General features: G+C 44.8%; 1 protein-coding gene across 1 annotated transcript in view; it reads right to left on the bottom strand.

Moving 5' to 3' along the window:
* Window positions 1-395: 395 nt before the first annotated feature.
* The window catches only part of DNAAF8 (dynein axonemal assembly factor 8), a 209,555-nt gene continuing 190,164 nt past the window's right edge, over window positions 396-19,786 (bottom strand). Inside the window, exons 26-31 of the mRNA XM_059716730.1 lie at window positions 18,192-18,286; window positions 14,580-14,700; window positions 10,032-10,249; window positions 8,457-8,542; window positions 4,120-4,189; window positions 396-590 (exon numbers count right to left, since the gene is read on the bottom strand). Coding sequence (XP_059572713.1) covers window positions 522-590; window positions 4,120-4,189; window positions 8,457-8,542; window positions 10,032-10,249; window positions 14,580-14,700; window positions 18,192-18,286 — 659 coding nt within the window. The 3' untranslated portion in view covers window positions 396-521. The remainder of the gene's footprint in view (window positions 591-4,119; window positions 4,190-8,456; window positions 8,543-10,031; window positions 10,250-14,579; window positions 14,701-18,191; window positions 18,287-19,786) is intronic.

The raw sequence follows: 19,786 nt of genomic DNA, 5'->3' as shown, positions 1-19,786 counted from the left end.
TATGTGTCTGCACATGTAGATGCACCCCCAGAGAACAGAGCAACTGGCCCTGTCATATGGGATAACCTAGTAGCAGCCAAAATGAAGCCTCCTTTCCACCCACCCACAGAGTCTCTTACCTACTCTTTTGTGGCTGGAAAATAGCCTCAAACATCTATATAGTTGGCTCTTGTGGCTTTAACTAAGTAGACAGGATGACCATTGCAGGAGGCTCCACATCTCTCCATTTACTCTGCCTCAAATTCTCTCCAAAAGGCAAAATGGTCAAGAATCTGCTTTCTGTAGGGCAAACAGGTTTCCTTTCAAATCATACCCCCAAGACATCCTGGCCCCTGCCTAGAATGATTCATTTTTGGGTGCTGGTCACCCCTCTATTGATGCTAATGATACAAATATCATACTCAACCTTTTAATAACAAACAGATGACAAAGCTGTTTAACCCACTAAATATCTAGGCTTCTTTACTGCTACCCACCCTGGGCTCTCTGCAGGTTTGCTGCTCAGGCAGATTAAATTCCAGTTAGGTCTCAATCCGGTGGATGCTGTCAGATGTCAAGGAGTCAAAAAGGCAGCTTAGCAGCTTTTCAGCCTAGGGAGAAAAGAGGGTGGAGGGAGAACCACGATGTTTATGTGCACACCAAAGGAACTTCCTGCTAAGGGCAGACAGGCTTGCTTTTAGTGCTGCAGACTGACACTGCAGCAAGAACTTTTTACCAGGTACCAATAGTAAGTCCCTCTGTATAGCTAAGGAAACCCCAGTGCAGAGCAGGTGATTAGCCCAGAAGAGAGGAATCCTCTTGTTGCCATTGTTACAAGGACATCAGCAATACCCCCGTTTCCAATCAAAGAGATGCAAAAATGAGAACATGCAAAGTGATGGATGGAAATGCTACAGATATCTCCCAGACTCCTCCTTCTTCTCCACCCCAGTCTGGCTCTCCTACTCAATTCTTTGTCTGTCATGCCTGCGTAAGGCATGGAGAGAGAGAGGCTGGGGAAGGGCTGTCCTGGTGGTCTCTGCAGCACTGCAGGGCATATCTGGAGTGGAGGTGTCCAGGTTTCTCTTTCCCCTCCCCCACACCAGGGCTTGTGAGGGGGTCCTTGAAAAAATACATCTTGGCTGTCGGCTTCAGTGCCTGCCATGAAGCAATTCTCCTCCTGCCAGCAAGAGTGATGTAAAATTAGATTAGAGGCACTTTACATCATTCTGGCCCTTTTGTCCTGCATGAGAGGGCTGGAGTGGGGTGGGGAGCTTCCCCAGACTGTTTGGTACAGTCTGTTCCTCACTGGTCTCACAGCACCATTCTCTTGGCTTACTAAGATACTTTCCCTTCAATGCAGGGTTTGTTATGTAATTTCCTGCTTCAACCAGAACTTAAACTTCTGGTGAACAACTTGAAAATGCTGTGTTGGGGAGCCGGGAGGACTGGGGGATTAGAGCTGCCAGTCCAGGGAGGCAGGTTTGTCCATTCACTGGATCACTACTACTAAGAAATAACAGTTCAGTGACCAGGCAAATTTTTACACTCTGACTGGCTAATGGTGGGTACTCAGAGGGCAGGTATTCACATACCACAGAGTTACCATGATATAACTGTCTAGTAATTATACAAATCAGATGGCCAAAACTCATCAGAGTGCTTGGGACTGCATAACCATGAAGTCTCATATAGATATGGCCATGGGTCCTCCAGGCCCTGTGATTTGCTGGGGTCATTCTATCTTAGCATGAAACATGCTAACCATGTGCTTTGTTAAACAGAAATGTGAGTGAGATCCTACAGAGCCATAACTAGACACTAGGAGTGCACTCCCCATGCTGACCCCAACCCAAGAAGCAAGTCCTAGAAAACAACATACACTTCCAGCCTCTCTCTGGTGTCACCATACTGCTCCTTGTCCAAGTGGTCTTGAGATACGATGCTAAAAACTAATCTAATGGCTTCTTCTGCATCACACAGAAGGCAAATATGAAATGTCTTTTCAGTTCTTCCTGTGGCTTAGCTCCATCCACAAAGGCTTGAGCTCTGCTCATGTTATCTGTTCAAACCCTGATGATTTCCTCGTATTTAACCTAGTTGAACTTTATTTAATATCATATTCTTGCTCGTTAGTTCTGACCTGGAAGGCTGGATAGCTTTTATGAACTCATTAGCAAGAGGCCAGAGGGTCAAACCTGGCTCCCAGGAACATCCTCCAAGGCAGTTTATAGTCATCTATTGGTGAGTTAGTTGCTTGGGTTCTGCCCAGTCATTTCTAAATCTATCCTGAGCTTCAGAGCAAAAACTCATTTGCCAATGGGAGATGGTTCATCTTACTGTGTATCCTTCACCCAACAAGGAAAAGCACCATATCCATGACCAGCATAATGGGGTTTTTGCAGTTTGACTACATAATGCCAAACCATCATTGTCTCTTGTCAGGACAAAGCTGACAGCTGCATTGGTAAATTACAATGGACCTGATCCTTTTCTCAGTGAAGTCAGTGTTTATAACTAGCTTTCAATAGAAAGAAGATTGGGATACATGAGGATTGGACACTTTTTTTGTTTTGTTTTGTTTTTTAGGGGCTATGGAAAGGCACTACACTAAAGTGCTTTAAAGCAGGAAAGACTTACTGCTTGGAGGTGCATGTTAGCTGAACTAATATAAGAGCTTTGTTTGTCTGCTCCTATATTGGTACGCTGGAGCTAAACTAATATAACTTAAAGTAACAATAGCTTAACCTCTATTTAGAGAAGAGCAGAGCATAGAGATGTCACAGTGGATCAACTGCAAAGTGTAATTCTAAAGATCTTAAACTGTCTATCCATACCCTATGTATAGCATTGCATACACATCCCAACACAGGAAAAGCATCATAATCCTCTTTGTCACAGGCTGATTTTTACATTCATGGTCAAAAGACTAGTAGGGATTTTATATCAGAGACCAGCAATATAATGCTTAAGCAAATCACAGGGCACCCCAAAAACAGACAGACAGTCCACACCTGTTCTCAGGTCACATCATATTGCAACATCTTAGCACCTGGCCTACTGGAAGCAGTAGGCATTACAATATAATAGCCAGGCCACTGTATCACACTCCGAACTCAGCATTATGGGAATTAAACTGCATAGCAAGAGTAGCGCAGAATGTCTCTTGCTAGAAAAAAACAGACAGGCACTGCTGAGCCTGGGGAGCTCCTGATTTGGCTGCATACAAAACACACCTGTAAGAAGGGCTCTTTCACAGCTGTAGATCTGGATTCTGGTACTGAATGTTTATCTTGTGGGAAATCTGCTGCATGGTGCCAGTTCTAATGAGCTCTGTCCTGTCACAGGCACATCTAAAACCTCCTGCTGCTTTCTCAGTGAGCAGAACAAATCCATAAACAGCCTGGTTTGCTAGCAAACATTTCTTGGTCTGTCCCAGATCTTTTATACCTACTACCACTGCTTGTTTAGCTAGGACTTCCTGCCTCCAAAGCTTGCTGTGGGTTTGGGATTGATCCCTGATGAACTTGACTTAAAACCCGGATTTTAAAGGCACTTAGCTCTCACTGATTTCAATGGGAGTTAGTTAAGCATCTTAAAAATCTGGCTTGTTTGTGTCTTCATGTTTGCAATGTGCTATTAACAAAAAAATCAAGCCCACCTGTTGCTTTATGGGTTACTGACCCCACTGCCCTTCCCCCATTTGGATCAGAGAGAAGTCCATTCTGCAGGAAAATATATAGGCTTTATATTAGGGTTGGCTGAAAATCTTTCACCAATACTGGTTCCGATTAAAGTTAGATTTCTTACTATACTTGTTTTGAAAAGCAGCTGATCTCTGGAGATGTGCGATACTTTGCCAAGATCCTCCCATATTTTGATTTTAAGTGTTACCATGCTGTCTCGTGGGGGTCTTATGCCTCTAGTTATCTCTATGGGCTGGACTCTTTGCCAAGACTACATCTCCCAGGGTGCCATATGGCCAGAGGCTTCTAGGAAGCTCTACTTTCCTTCACCTTCACTAAGAGAAAAAGGTTGTTTTTGTTGGAATTTTCCTCCCATTTTCAGAGAAGCCCAACTTAATATATACAGCCAAAAGCACAATGAGAAGAAAAATGTACCAGGATCTTCTCTACTTGCCTGCTTCTCAGTTTGGGGATACAGAAGATGCTTCATACAATCCACTACAGCCTGGTTCTGCCAGCAAACACTGGGGAAGTAGAGAATACAAGAAGGGAAAAACAAGTGTTATTTGGTCATTAAACCTATCAGAGTCTGCAAATGACCTAGCTGCGAGGAGGGTTCTGTTCTGTGCCAGCAGCTGTGGCCATGTGCATCTGTTGCTGAACTTCTTTACCCAGATAAATCCGGGTTTTACAAAGCTTTGTATAAATGGATTGGGATTCTTAAAATATAATCCCTCCACCATACAGTGATGACCTGTTATGTAATAGGGTCTCTGGGGCAGTGGGGAAACAGGCTCCCCCACCGTTCACATTTATGTTCAGTGGAGAGAAAGGATCTCAGATAGGTTAATTCCAAAAGGCTTAGGTTTTGTTTCTATTAAATGTACAGGACTTCGTATGCTACTCTCAGTGCCATGAAATCTCCATGAGTCCTCCCTTTACCACTTTCACTCTCAGATCCATCACAGTCCCACACGAATCAGCCAGTGAGGGAAGAGGGGATTGGGGGGTGAATGGGAGTAAGACACTGGGGTAAATACTGCAGGAGTGTCTAGATGACTTAGGGGACTAAGTCCCAGTGAAAATCAGTGAGAAAGGTTCCTAAATCATTTAGCTGCTTTTGAAACCATGACCCATTCCTTACTGTTACAACTAAGAACAGAGTTTGGGTGTCAAAACCCAACTCCTTCTATAACAAGCCAAATTATCCAGTGATTTTACAGCACTCTTGGATCTATTTAATAACAGCATCTTATATTTCTATAGCACATTTCCTCTCAAAGGAAGAAGTTTAAACACCTAAATAAGCTTGATTTAGAGCTCACTTGCAGACACCTCTACTTGGAGAGGGTGCCTTGTAAATAAGAGACCATACAGAACAATTTTCTTTACCCCCCCCACCCCGACTCCCTTTCTTTCCAAATTACTTTGAGGATATTGGTTAAAAATGTAAAGCCATAAGCCAAAACTACAGATAGGGTTTGTTCTGGGATAATTATGCTTCAGATGCTTGAGTCAAAATATTTGTTGTTTGACCCCATGGAGAAGAAGCAATGGAATTCTCTGCCCTGAGTTATATGGGGCAGATGAGATGATGTAATGATTCCTTGCACTCTTACAATCTATGAATTATTCAGTTAAAATGCACTGAACTTTTTAAAAACACAATAGTCATGCAGCTGCAACCCCAGGGAATAGGCAGATGTAACAATTGTATCCATATCAAATGATACTGATATAAGCTGTATCAATGTAACTTCCAGCTGCAAGGTTCTGTAGAGCCAGAAGCCTCCCAAAGCTGCTCCAATTTTAACTCTGTTTCATTCAGGGTTAAAGTTCCAGTGATTTGGTCAATTTGTATCACAACAGGAGCATGCAGATGTAGCAGTTAGATTGGATCATGCTAGAGACTAGGAGTGTGTGTGAAGTGGGCCCTATTTGATTCGGGTTCGGCCTGAATCAGGGACAGTGATTCGATTCATTGATTCGGATCACTGTCCTTGATTCAATTTCAGCCAAATCTGAATCTGAAGATTTAATGCTGATTTGGAGAATCAGCGATTCGGACGTAGACACAGCTTTAAAAGTTTTTCTACATACCTTGAGGTAGCAGGCACGGCTCGTGATTGCTGCGATGCTGGGGCCCTCCATGTACTCGGCGGTGAACCTGGAAGTGGACCAGAAGTACTTCTGGTCCATTTCCGGGTCTTCTGGGGAATGCACTGAGCCCCCCCCGCTTCCCCTCCGCATCTCCCTGGGTTGGCGATCGACCACAGGGGAACCCTGGGTGCCCCCCCCAGACCCAGAAGGCATCAGTCACCGAGCTGGGGAGGCACGGGGAGGTCCCCCACACGCTCCCCAGCTGACCCAGAAGTGGATTGGACGTGCTTCTGGTCCACTTTCAGGTCTGCTGCCAAGCGCACTTTTGTGGGATGCTTCATGCACCCCAGCATCACAGCACTCATGAGCCCCTGCTACCTAAAGGTATGTAGAAAAAACATTTAAAGCTCAAATCTCCAAATCTTTCTGAATCTCTCCAAATAGATTCAGAGGGTTCCAGTTTGATTTGGAGAGACTAACGGGTCTCCTGATTCGATTCAGATTTGGAGATTCGGCCCCTGAATTGGGCCAAATCGAATCAGGGATCAAAGCTTTGCACAGCCCTACTGGAGACCCAATGAACTGAGCTGATAAAAGAAAGCGGGCGAGTTTCAGAAGCACTGTTCTGTACTGGGATGCCATCCCATTGGATTCACCTCCACTAGTTCTTGGACTGGGTTGAAGTTACTTGTCACCTCCTCTAAACATCTACTTAACTCTGCTCCTCACTTTTTATCTTCACATGGCAAGCTGTTCATAACCCCACACTCTCACTTCTGTGCTGCTTGGAGCAGATCAAATGGAGTTGTGCAGAAACTGATTATTTTTGTTTCCCTTTTGTGTCACACCTGCCTCCTTGTCTGTTTTTCTTGAGCTCCTTGGAGTGGACACAATCCCTTTTTTAATGTTTTTTGCCCAGTGCCTTGCACTTGCAGAGTGCTGTTATACAGGAATAATAACTACTTGTTCAGACTGGAGTATGCTTCAGACTTTAAGGAAGCTCCCTTGGACAGCAAGTTCTTCAAAAGTGACACATCCCTCTCTTACGTGGCACCAGAACAGCCAGCTTAGGAAAGCACTAATAGGCTCTTAACTACAAATGAAAATACCAGCAAAGCTTGCACTGTCTTGGTGCACACCTGCTTCTTGCTATGCATTTCATCTAATGCTGTGATATCATGAACAGATTTGCAAGCAGATGGTGAATTTTGCCCCCACTATACAAAGCATGAGTAATGGTTTTGTTTTGAAAAGTGGGGGGTGGGGGTTAATGGGGATTTGTGAAATGGAGTCCACTTCCCAATCCATGGGCAGCTAGGGAAGAAGGCAAGAGGCTGGAGTACAGGCCACATTTGCTACACATTCTGTCATGAATCTTTGGCCAAATTTTCCTAAATACTAGCCTGTCCAGGCAAATACAGAGCCAGCCTTGACAGAGCATTGCAGACCCTTTTTGTTTGGCCAGTTGATGCTCCTTTGATCAGCCATAAGAGCCACCATGCATTGCCTTACAAGTAAAATTCACCCTCTAAGTGAAATCTCACCTTGACTGAGAGGAGCTGCCCTGGAGCCGGAGCAGGGTTGGTTCTATGCATGAAGTCAGGTTATTGACATAGACAAGGAGGTATGTAGCCACATTACTGACCTTCACATGAAACAGCATGGTGCTCCCCCACCTTCCAGGATGAAATCACATGCAATTAATTGAAAGGGAATAACTCTTATCCAGTAGAGGACCAGTGGCCTTGTCCTTGGCTATCCAGAGAATGATAATCCCAAGAAATGAACTGATTAGGAAAGTTCAGATCTTATTTGGCTCTTTGGCCACACTAATGCTTGCAAGCACTAGTACTTTTGAATTCCTCCTTCCATCCCATCTGACGGTGCTCTCTGGAAGCTCTGAGGACTGAACAGCCTGCCTCTTCACAGCTTTCTCAAACGGGCTGTAGAGGTGAGAGCTACATGATCCCTCTTGCAGAGGGTGACAGCATACATGGTCTCTGCCATGTTTTTGACCCAGTGGAGCCACCAGAAAAAGCCACATACATGCAACTGCACATCACACAGCCAAATATCAACTCCCAGTGCTGGGGAACTTTGCCTCTTAGAGCCAAAGGGTTAACAGGTCTGATAATAATTCTGTTCCACTAATCAGATCCCACAAGAGGGGGTTCTGTTTCTTCGATCAGGTTTATTTCTGTACCAGGCATTTGTGGTAATTTATTTAACAGGCTGAGCTTTTATTTTGTTCTCTGGCATTTCTTTGATGTCATTTTTTTCATGGCACATGCAGAATCTGTACAGATTTTCTCCCAAGAATGTTACTGATTCCAACGCAGGCTTATATTTCAGAAAATGTTCTGTATCTATGCAACCGCATTGTAAAGTCACCACACCACCCTTCCCAAGTCCTTGAGAGATGCCCCAGGACCCAGTCATTAAAAGCCTGGATTTAGCACACATGACTTAAAAAATGCGGAATGCTCTGATGTGCTGATGCATTAAAACTCAATATAAATAATGAAGAACATGTTGCCTTTGAGAGGCGCTTAACCTTAGGGAGTTGAGCTGGAAAGGAATTGTAGAGAAGACAGTTCAGCCCTCCCTAACCATGGTTCAGATCAAGTGCTTTCTACCACAGACTGACATGGTGGTCAAGAATGCAAATAATGTGTGGTTGTCTTTGCTTACCTGTCCAGCAAGGAGTCAAAACAAATAACAGCATTGTCTCGCTGTGCTGCTAACACCAGGCATGGACCATCCATTAAGACAGAGCACTATAAGAGAGGGAAGAACACAACTCTGGTTCTGAGACCCACTTAAGTAACTCTGTGATCCTCACAGACAAGCTGATAAAGCTAATTATTTGATGCAGGGGAGGATGAAAAAGATGCAGTAACCCATACTTTAAGGTACCTACTTCATCTGAATCCTGTTAGCATTAATTTCCTGTGGCATTTGATTATTTCTATTCATTTACCTCAGAAGCAAGGTACAAACAGGTATATTGAAAAGAGTTACCTCAGGTTTGCTACTCATTTAGCATTAAAAGGTGCCTGCTAGAACAGGAGGATAGGGATTTCTGGGCTAGAAACCATGAGATAGCCAAGCACAAATACTTATCACGAGAAAGACCTGTCTCCCACCCGGAAGGGGAGAGAAAATGCCATAATGAACACCTTTGGTTTAACAGCAGCAGGCTTATCTGGAGATATGCCAGCCCCTTCCAACTCTGCCCGGGAAAAATGCTTTCATTGCCAGGAGGGCAGCCTCTCCCAGCACTGCTCTGCATCTATTGTGCTACTTCCTTTTGTCCTCCCTATACAGCTGTGCATGTTCCCGTATACCTAGGGACTGGTATCCTTGGGATAACCACAGGAGATGAAGCTGGTGCTTAGCTTAATTGGTTGCTACTTATAATTGCTCCTCTTTGCAGAGGTAAACCATAGGTTTAAAAGTCAGTCTGAAAATATCTTCCCTGCCATTATTCTCAGTAACCCACAAGACTCATATAACTGAAAGATTAAAGACAATTTTTTTTCTGTATTTTTGAGTTGGGTTCCTGTGCATTTGATGGTCCTTTGTTTATAGCTGGTTCCAGCATAATCAATTCCCCCTGTTGGTTACTTTGTGCATTTGACAGCTCTTCTGGGATGTTGATCTTTGCTGCTTTGCTCCCCTCAGTCCCTGACTGGATGGGTTTTTTTCATAGCAACTGAGGAGAGGAAAAGATTTGGGGCCAAATCCTCTGCAGGTATAAACTGGTATGGCTCCATTGACTTCAGCAACATGTTTTGTGATAAACATATGTTAAAGCGATTTGTTGGATCAGGGCTAGAGTTCTCCACACCAATTAGCAGAGGAGTAGAACAAAATCCCTTCCCAATATCTCAAGGGTGGAATCACCATGAAAGGGAAGGCTTATCTAGCAAAGCAAGTAAAGGAATAGGATTAATGGGGTGAAATTAACAATGGGGAAACATCATCTCTAATTATCAGGAAAAACTTCCTCTCTGAATCAATGGAAATGCTCCCAAGAGAAGATATGGATGCTACTGTATTTAAAACCAGGCTGGATACAGCTCTAGCAAATGTACAATATAGAGCAAACATGCACAGATAGAGGGGGATGCACTGGAAGGCCTAATATAGATTAGCCATGTCTAAAGTCTTTAATACAACTAAGCAAAACCATGAATGTATCAACTAAGAAAATGGCTCTTCTTCTTGGGGAAAGGGGAAAGTGTAGCTCTCACTATTCCATACCATTGCTGAAACCTTGCACTTTGTCATGCTCAGTATCTCAGAGACAAGATGAGCCTGGGATTTGTTGAACACGGTGAGTCGTAACCCTGTCACTGTGAAACCTTGGCCGATCAGCTGGTCTAGTAGTTCAATATAAGGTGGGTGCTCCGAACCCTGAAGGATTATCTTGGGAAATATCAGGCAAGTGGTTTGGCAGAGTGTACCTAGAAGTGGCAGGTCTGATTGGAGAAAGATCAAAACACAACAGATGGCTGTTTTCATTTATATAAAAGAACCCTCCTCTCAATCATTCTCCCCTCCCCCAGTCAAATTAAACAACAGAAGGATCAGAGCCATTCATGCAACATTACATTATGTAGGTTGGCTGCAGATGTGATTGCATTTCTCCAAGTGTTGAACTGACGCGTACATACCAGAATATAGTAATACAGTAGTATTTTCAGAGAAGTCAGACAAGGACAGCTCCTGATTTGCTACAGGATATGCTCTTCCATTTAATTTCTTCCAGACAAAGAAATCTGTTAGTCCAGCTGTTTATATGATCTGAACTGTGATGCTGATCACAGACATAATATTTGACGTATTTACTATGATAAATCTGTTTGTTCGTGTCGGAGTATTGGATAAACGTGAGCCAAAGGGAGAGGCTTCTTTGTGTCCAAGCGCTCCCTCTAGTGTCCCCAATGAGATCACAACATGAATGATGCATCTGGCTTACTAGAATGTGATCCCATGTCTAGGCTCTCTCAACACAGTCCCACTCTGAAAAGGGCTTTCTTAGATGATATTATGCTAGAGTATTATGGCAGGTAAAGGCATTATTTTACTTTTCACCCTACCTGAAGCTCCTCAAAGTGAAGACACATCATAGGAGTAGTATTTGCATGACAGCACACAGGAGTTAGGACAGGGTATAACATGCAATATTACATGATACTTGCAACATATTCCTCCTGCCTTTTCAGTGAAGCATTTTTACTTGCAGTAATTTAAATGCATCTAGTTTGGAATTATACTAAACCTGCTATATTCAGCCTAGGCAACCAGTGAGGGAAATACTCTGAATGTTAGGAAACTGCTTGGAACTACAGTTAGGAACATTGTTTAATAAATGCAGGAAGGATTGGAATGGAAAGAAACTGATAGCCTCTTTCCACTGAAAAGACTGTCTTATCTCAGACTTCCTATTTACCTGAGTGGAAACATTAGATGTGAAGTAGTTACTTAATTTTTACTGCCATGCAGATACAATGGAAAGGTCAGCAAAAACCAGTTGATATAGGGTGTGAAGCAGCCACCCCCTGCACAGTGTTATCAGTATTTTATTTATTCAAGTCCTTTTGTGAGGGTTTGGATGAACCCTGCACATGAGGAAGTGACCTGTGAGTGTAAATAAGGCTAAGGTCTAGGTGTGGGTCTCCACGTGGAGTGACAATTACACCTTAAGCTCCTGTGCAGCCAGTCCCATGCTCATCAACGTGCAAGGCAGGAGAATGAACAAGTTTGAGAAGGCAGGAACTGAAGTGTTCATGAGGCACGTGAGGCCTGGCCCAAAGCTGGCTGAAATCAGTGGAAAAAATCCACTAAGGTAGGGATGGGCAATTATTTCAGCTGGAGGGCCACCTAAGGAGTTTTGGGGACCTGTCAGGGGCCACATCCATCTCTCTCTCTCTCTCCTCTCTCTCCCTCCCTTCTCTCTTTCCCTCTGTCTTTCCCTCTTCTTTCTCTTTCACTCTCTGTCTCTCTTTGCTCTCTGCCTCTTCTTTTCTCTCTGTCTCTCTCCTACTTCCACTCCTTCTGGAACCCACTGGTGCTGTAGTTCAGTGCAGCAGGCAGGTGGCATCATCAGGTGTGGATGCTGCCAGTAGGTTCAGGAGCCTGGATGCAGAACTTGCCAGCGGCATCCACAACTGACATTCCTACACTCCCAGCACAGTGGAAGTCCCACTGGAGCTTCAACCTGGAATCTGCTGGTGGCATCAGCTGTGGACCCAGGCAGGAGCTGCTGTTGCACCAGGCAGGCAGCAGCGTCAGCTGTGGGCATAGCCAACAGGTTCCAAAGCCCCGATGTGGAACCTACAGGTGGTATCATAACTGACACCACCACCCACCCGGCATGGCAGCAGCTCCTGCTTGGGTCCATGGTTAATGCCACTGGCATGTTCTGGGTTGGGGCTCCAGGTGGGGCCTCCATGGCATTGGGAGGGTGGTGGCATCAGCTGTGGACACCGCTGGCAGGATATCCAGGCTCCTGAACCTACTGGAAACATCCACAAGTGATGCCACTGCCTGGCCACTGCAGCAGAAGCCCCATCTGGGTCCACAGCAGATGTCTGATGCTGCTGGGTGGGAAGCAGTGCCAATCCAGTTAGTTAGTGGCTGTCCACCTATGGGCCAGACTGAATCTGTTGGTGGGCCAGATCTAGCCCATGGGCCTTATTTTGCCCACCCCTGCACTAGGGCTTTGGATGAGATCCTTTTTCAGGGTGCTACTAGGCAGGAGTGACTTATGTCCTCCTACCTTTCCCCCCTCAGCAGCCAGTCTTTTCTTAATGCACAGCTGCCCTTGTGTTCCCTCATCTGCTGTCACTTCATTTTTTGCACTTCTACACACTGCACTTCCACATCTGTTCCAGATCAATTCCCAAACCTGTTGCATTAGTAGTGGGGCCAAGGCATGGCATATCCAAAGGGGACTGTTTTTCTGTGGGAGTGTTTTACTACTATTCTGCTGGGTCCACTAGGATCTAGTGGCTTTACTCATAGGAAATATAAGTAGAACCAAGTGCCTACAGTAGGACAAGATTTTCTCAGTATCCCACCCACCTGCATATCTGTCCTTTTGCAATTAAACAGACAACATTCAGGTGGCCTGAGAACATAATTAAAGATGGAACAAAATTCCTTTCAGAATACCTGAGCTCCCAGTCAATGTATCCTTGGTGAGATGACTACAAATGACAATTAATTTGCCACCAATCAGGGGAAGAAAATAATCTGACTATTGGCTTTTTACAGAGTTGTAACTACAATTTTGGCATCCTGGGCACAGTGCCAGAAAGGGTGGGAATGCCCCTGAAGCCCTGTTTGCCCCACCTTAGTTATGCTACTGCCTTATTATAAATATTTGGGGTCAAATCACTGCACATCTATTTTTTTATATTTTGAAGTCATAAGATGGGAAGCTCCAAGCCTTAGGTTATGTCTTTTGCTGTAGAAAGGATCACATTAACAGCTCTGCCTGGGTATCCTCCTGTCCAATAAAAACAATAGACACAGCCTGGAAAACCCGTAGTCTTTCATTCAAGGGGACTAAATGACTCAAAGGACTGAGGAGGCTGCAAGTTCCAATCTAACTGAATTCAGCAATGACTGAAAACCATTTTGATTTGACAGGTGTTCAGTGGCCAAAAAAAAAGGACATGAGTGGGTCTCAGTCCCATTTCCAGGGAGATGCCCACATCACCCAAAACACACCCATACCTCATGTTAGTTATCAATCTGCTTAGCTAAGGGTCCTAGAATGTGCCCACAAACAAGGTTACACATTATACTAATGCCATTAACATGTTAATCTCAGCATAAATGGGCAGGGTGCTACATGTGCACCTGATTTAAGGCACCATAATATGGGAAACCAGCCATAAAAATGTTCCACATATAATGTAGAACATTTTTATGGCTTGTTTGTATGGCACCTTTAATGTATGTGGCTGGGGCAGACAATCAGCTGACTGTTGGTTCTGGGGCCTAGACCACACTGGGGTCTGAAATGACCTGGGTCTGACATTCAGCTGAATGTAGCTCTGCCCCTAGACTGGGAGGGTGGGAGCTGCATGGTACTTTATGCCCCACACCCAGCTGCTGGGCCCAGGAGATCAGAGTATCCCAAGAGTATCTCAAGAGTATCCCAAGGAACCTCCCCCACTAGGGACTTTAAACCCCACACAGAGGTCAGGGACCAGGATTATGATTATGGGATCTTCCTGTATTGTAAAGTAGTAATGGTACAATAGGGATCTGACTCTGATTCCAAAATCATACACACATGGCATGGGAGGAGACCTGATTGCTGGGATCAGGGATCAGGTCCCATTGTGCCATTAAATGAACATGTGTCGGGGCCCAAGAATCTGACACCTCAGGAGCAGTCTTCACAGGGTAGCTAGGGAATAAACAGGCTTAGAGCCTGAAGCAGCTTCTCAAGCAAGGTCTGACTTAAAGTGTGTATTGCAGGGAAGCTTGCACTGCTGTTCATATACTACCTGTCTCCACAGACAGAGGACCCCAGTCTTCCAGATGTTCTGGTCTCTACTTTTTATTGGAGCTAAATGTACATCAACAAAAGTATGGGTATTGGAGACACTTGGTATACAAGGGGTTAAAGGTGCAAACTCCTTCCAAGAAGTTCTTTCCAGCTCAGAGTTGTCTCTCCTTCCTGAAAGGACATCAGTAATGACTCTGGCTGCCACTAGATGGTTTGTCTTTCTATCCAATTAATCAATAGCAGTTTGAGGCCTACAATGAAAGAGTTATGCATTGCCTTACCTAACCTGGGCAGCTGCTCAGAGCCCAATAAATTGAGTTGCCTTCTCACTTCACATTTTACAATTTTGCGCTGCTTGTTGATTTCCAGAGCGAGTATTGGGTCACATTTAATGTTCCAGATCTGCAGGAAGGAAGGGGAAAGGCATGTCATGTGAACAGTATTACCTAATGAGGAAGAATAACACTCTCTAGCTGTCGATTCAGGCCAGCTGTGAAGCATTTGTCAGGATGCTGCATATGCCTGTAATTGCTACCCTTGAAAACACCTGGTCATGTTGTCTGATGTTAAAAGAACATTCTGCATACATTCTCCCTCAGCTGGTTCTGGTTCAGCCTGGTGCCTTGTTACTCTGACATCCCTTCCAAAGTCTGCATGAAACTCTTAAAGGCCACATTCTCCAGAACCACAAGAATCTCCAAGACACTATTTTACATTCATCCAAAAAGCCTCCTTTCCTTTAGTATGACTATCATTTCTAGCTCCTCAAGTTTGCAGATACTGTGATCATAGTGGAAAAGAAATCTGAATAGCTATGTGAAAAGCAAAGGCATCATTTCATTTCAACTCCTGCAGTTCATGTGTGTGTGTGTGTGTGTGTGTGTATATATATGTGTGTGTGTGTGTGTGTATGTATGTATATGTATGTATGTATGTATATATATATATATATATATTTACTGGTGGTTTAAGTTAAAGACAGAATAGACCATTTAACCCTTGATATAGGTACAGCATCACCCTTTTAAGATGGAGTCTGTAGTCTGTATACAGTTTGCCAAGAGATGTATTACTGGCCAGATTCTATTCCATTTTATTCCACCCTGTTCAAATCCTGAAAATCCATTAATGCATCTACTTTGTAACATGCCATCATCTGACCCTTAAGACTGAGTCACAAAAGGGCTATGAGAAGGAGGAGGACCCACCCATCTTTTGCATTGTTTTTTCAGGGTCTCAAGCAGAATGGCATAGAATAGTACTTAGGCATTTTAGTTCACTTAAGTACCCATATAGATCAAACGGAATCTGTCCTTATATATGCTATGAAAAGGTACAGGTTGGTAGCACCCACACATGGGTTCACAATGCTCTCTCTAAGCACTGGATACCCTTCCTTTTACTTGTCTCTTTCTGCCCTTGAATCCTTTGCATGGTAGCTCATTCCAAAGTATGTAGCGGTGAGGGGAAAACCATGTACTATGGATTTCTGAGGAGTTCTAGGGATGGATAAAAGGATAATGAGACCCAGGTAAGACTGGGACTTCTGAGACAAATGCAACAATCCATCTGAAAACCTAGTTCCTTTCCTGGAGACTTTAGTCCTTACTTCCATTCCCAAGCATTCACTGGGCATGTCTGCACGAGATGCTTTACTGCACAGTAGACTAAACTGCTGTGCAGTAAGGTGTCACCATGTAACCGTGCATAGCAGCTACTGCCCAGTAAATTAAGCTAACGTGCAATTTTCTATTACCTGTAAATACAGGTAGTAGATTAACTGTGCACGAGGTATTGTGCAGTAGCACTCATGTAGACACCGAGCCGGAGAAAATTTGCTCCTGGTCAGCCACACCAGCAGGCGGCCGCAGGGGACGGAGGAGTTCTCTGTCCCCAGTCCTGGCACTCCTCAGCTCCTGGCAACTTCCAGGAGCCAATCAGGGCTGGGATGGGGTCACTCTCTGCCCCCCACTCCACCTGCCCTGGCACTGCATGGCTCCTGGCTCTCCACATGAGCTAGTAGCCAAGCAGTGCTGGGACAGGACTTGGGAGCTCTTTGCTTCCCTGTTCAGTCAGGGGCTTGCTCGCAACTGTCCCACTTGTGTGGCTGCTGCCAGTGAGGTTCCCTGCCCAGTCACCAGTAGCTGCCTCACAAGTGGCACAGCTCCAGCCAGCCTCCTGCTGCGGGAGGAATCCCCACCCAGCTGGGGGCTCACTAGCAGCTGTGTCTCGATGTGCATGGGGCCAGAAGACGTCTGCCACCTGCAGCAGCATCTGTCTCTTGGCCCCTGCACATCAGGACCCCTCCTGATGAGCATGGGGCCAGGAAACAGCTGCCACTGCAGCCAGCAGAGCTCTCTTGGTCCCATGTGCATCAGAACTGTCCTCCATGCTCCTTGCCATTCCCTGGGCTAGCACCCTGGGGGAGTATGGAGCTCCCCCTGGCTGCTGCAGGGGGGCAGAGCAAGGCAGGAGCAGCTCGCTGCTCCCATTGGAAGTAGAATTGCTCCCAAAAAGGTGCATGTGTAGATGTGCTCCTGGGGAAAGCTTACTGCACAGTATTTTACTGCACAGTAAGTCAATACTGCATTAACAGCACATGTAGATGTGCCCATTGGATATGAAGTATTCAGAAAGTTGTGAGTGCTGGTCTCAAGGTAGGGAATTCACTCTGTTTCCAGAGAGTGTTTCATACTGCAGCTTTTTTATGCCCCAAGTTACTTCCATGTCCTTACTGAAGTCTTAACATTTCTCTTTCCACTGCTTTATATACCTCACCCTTGAGGCTTCCATCTTCCCCACAAGAGAGGACTGGATGGTGCTTCCTTTGCAGCTCACTGATCTCATTCCATTGTCACTAGAGGAAAGGGGCTTTTCAGTAGCATGACACACCGCTTTCCCTAGGACCTGAACATTTGCTAAGGATAGGAGATATTTCGAAGATTTCTAAGGCACCCTCTGCCTTGTACATACAAAGTAAATACATCCTTTCAGCACTCCCAGCCCCTTCCATACCCAGCAAGAAACTGGGAGCAGGAAGCTGGGTAATGCAGTTGTTTTTATCTATTTCAAAGTGGCTTTTTTTGGAGGTTGTCATCTGTCCTTCCCCAATACAAACCTAATACCTACAGCTAGGCACCTGACAGTGAATTTACTATAGAACTGGAAAGCAAGGGGAGGACTGGGTTGTTTTTGCAGGTGGAGGCTCCTCACACGGGTGGTCAATATTTCAGTAGGGATCCTCAAACAGCTGTAATTCTGGCAAGATACCTCCCAGAGAAATTCTCTTTCAGTGCCAGTTTTTCCTTCCATCTGTTTTGAAAATGGGATTATCCTGAAATTCGTATGACTTGACAACAGGTCTGGGAAAACCCATTCTTCTCCATCATGGTGATGGATTGTGAGAAGCAGGAGAATGGCATACCAATATTAGTAGGGTCATCAGTATTTGGTATTAATAAAAACCATCAAGCATGATCTTTCAGAAGTGCTGAGCATCTCACCGTCTAACTGAAGCACACAGGAGCTGCCATACTCTGTGGCTCTGTAAATCAGACCCCAGCTTTTTACCCAGTGGATATCTTAGATGATTAATTGCTCCTGTTGTGTAGCTCTGTCTCTCACTTCAAATGCACCCTGTTGACTCAGTCTGGAAATCTTGATCCTGAAACTTTGGATTTGGCCTGTCATTTGCCCAGTAAAATTTGCCACAAACAGAATTTAGGAAAGCCTCTCTCTTACTGGGATGGTGGGAATGTATAGGGTTGAAAGAAAAGTCAATAACTGAGCAGTACAATAGGAAGCATCATAATGAAGACAGTCCTGGTATTGTAGGGAACAAAGTCATTATTTTAAAATAGTAGGGATTATTTTTCAGGTAAGGCCAGACTTACCTTGTCTTCTTCTAATACCTGGCACTTAGCACAACACAGGCCTTCTGGAAAAAACAGTTTCATATCCTGAATAGCCATTTGGTAGGATACAGATCCTGATAAACGATACAAAGAGAGGATTCTATCAGGCTACAAATTAAACATTCTCTCAGCTCACATCTTCTTCCTGGGAGATTGATGGTATGCAACTTACTGAAGTAATTGCTTTAAAGGGCAGTTGTTATAAACAATAATAGCAAACATTTAAAAACATTATATTTAGAATTGTTTCCTTGTGTTCTTGGTATTTTGATTTTGCCCCATTATGGCTCAGCTTGTTCTTTGTGTATACAACATTCCTTTTATTTCCAAGCAGTATAATCAAGGGAATCATCGTAGGTAGACAGTGAAGCAGTTCCAGCCTTCCTTCTGCCCTCCTGGGCCTTAGTCAAATATTCCTTTGTTTTGGCCTTTCCCCCAAGCCTACTCATGGTGTCACTTTCTCTGGTCTAGCCTTCTTTGGCAGATGCCCTGTTCTCCTCTACCATTAGAGCACTTTGGCCCCTTACTGCTGGGACCCTTCCCCTATAGCCCTCTAAAACAGCTCTTGTGCTGTAATATCCCTTTAAGGATGCCACACTATATTAGTGCAGTAAGGTGTGCAAATGTCTACTCATGATTCACAGGACAAACCCAGAAATTCCAAATAGGATTCCATAGTGTCAAAAGCATTTTGACCCAGTGTGGTCTTCCTAAGTTCTTCGCAACAGAAGAATTGCTCTATTACTTTTCTGAAGTAAAAAAATCAGTGAGAGCAAAGTTGGCACTTGCTGTGGTGTTGCGAGTCTAACAAGGGATGCCTTAAGGCTAGAATCACTGCTGTAAGAACAGGGCCTCTCATTCTGTAGGTGCATCTACATATGCAATTCATGTGAAGCAATAAACTGCAGCACATTTTGTGCCGGAGTTTATTGCTCCTGGGTGCCAGGTTTACCCACGTGCCTGGGACCACAGCATGTTTAGCTGGGTCAAAGTAACCCTGGCTGGAAGAGGGCCCCAGGGGTCAGCCTGCCATCCTGGAGCTGCTCCAATCTGGCTCAACTTGCTGCAGAAGGGCTGGCTAGGGCATGAGGGTGTTTCACTGCAGGACTAGTCAGCAGGCAGCCCCTGCACTGAAGTACCCTTGTGCCCATAGGTGGCAGAAGCGGGGGGGCTAACAGGGCTTAGCACCCTCAAACATGGGGCAGTGGTAGGGCTGCAAGGCAGCCTGGCCGAGGGCTTTCAGCGGCTGCAGCAGGGGCGAGGAAGGAGTGGGGCTGGGGCTAGGCCAGGCAATGCACAGTAGGGCTGTGCGAAATTTCGCCACCAGTTTTGTTTCAATGTTGTTTTGACCTGTTTCAAGGTCGAAACAGCAAAATTGAAACGAAACAGATATGGTCTAAACAGTCTCGAAACAAAATGAGGCAAGTTGAAACATTTCGCTGTTTCGACGTTGTTTCGACATTTCACCCATAGGCTATAATGTATAAGGTCAAAACAGCCTATAACTTTGTCATTTCTGGTCAGATTTGGCTAAAACTTGTAGGAATGGAGTAATGGTCACATTCTGGACACCC

This window comes from Alligator mississippiensis, chromosome 13 (genome assembly GCF_030867095.1).
Source record: "Alligator mississippiensis isolate rAllMis1 chromosome 13, rAllMis1, whole genome shotgun sequence".
Lineage (NCBI taxonomy): Eukaryota > Metazoa > Chordata > Crocodylia > Alligatoridae > Alligator > Alligator mississippiensis.
Note: the sequence above shows the minus strand (reverse complement) of the source record. Positions and strands in the feature narration are given on the sequence as shown.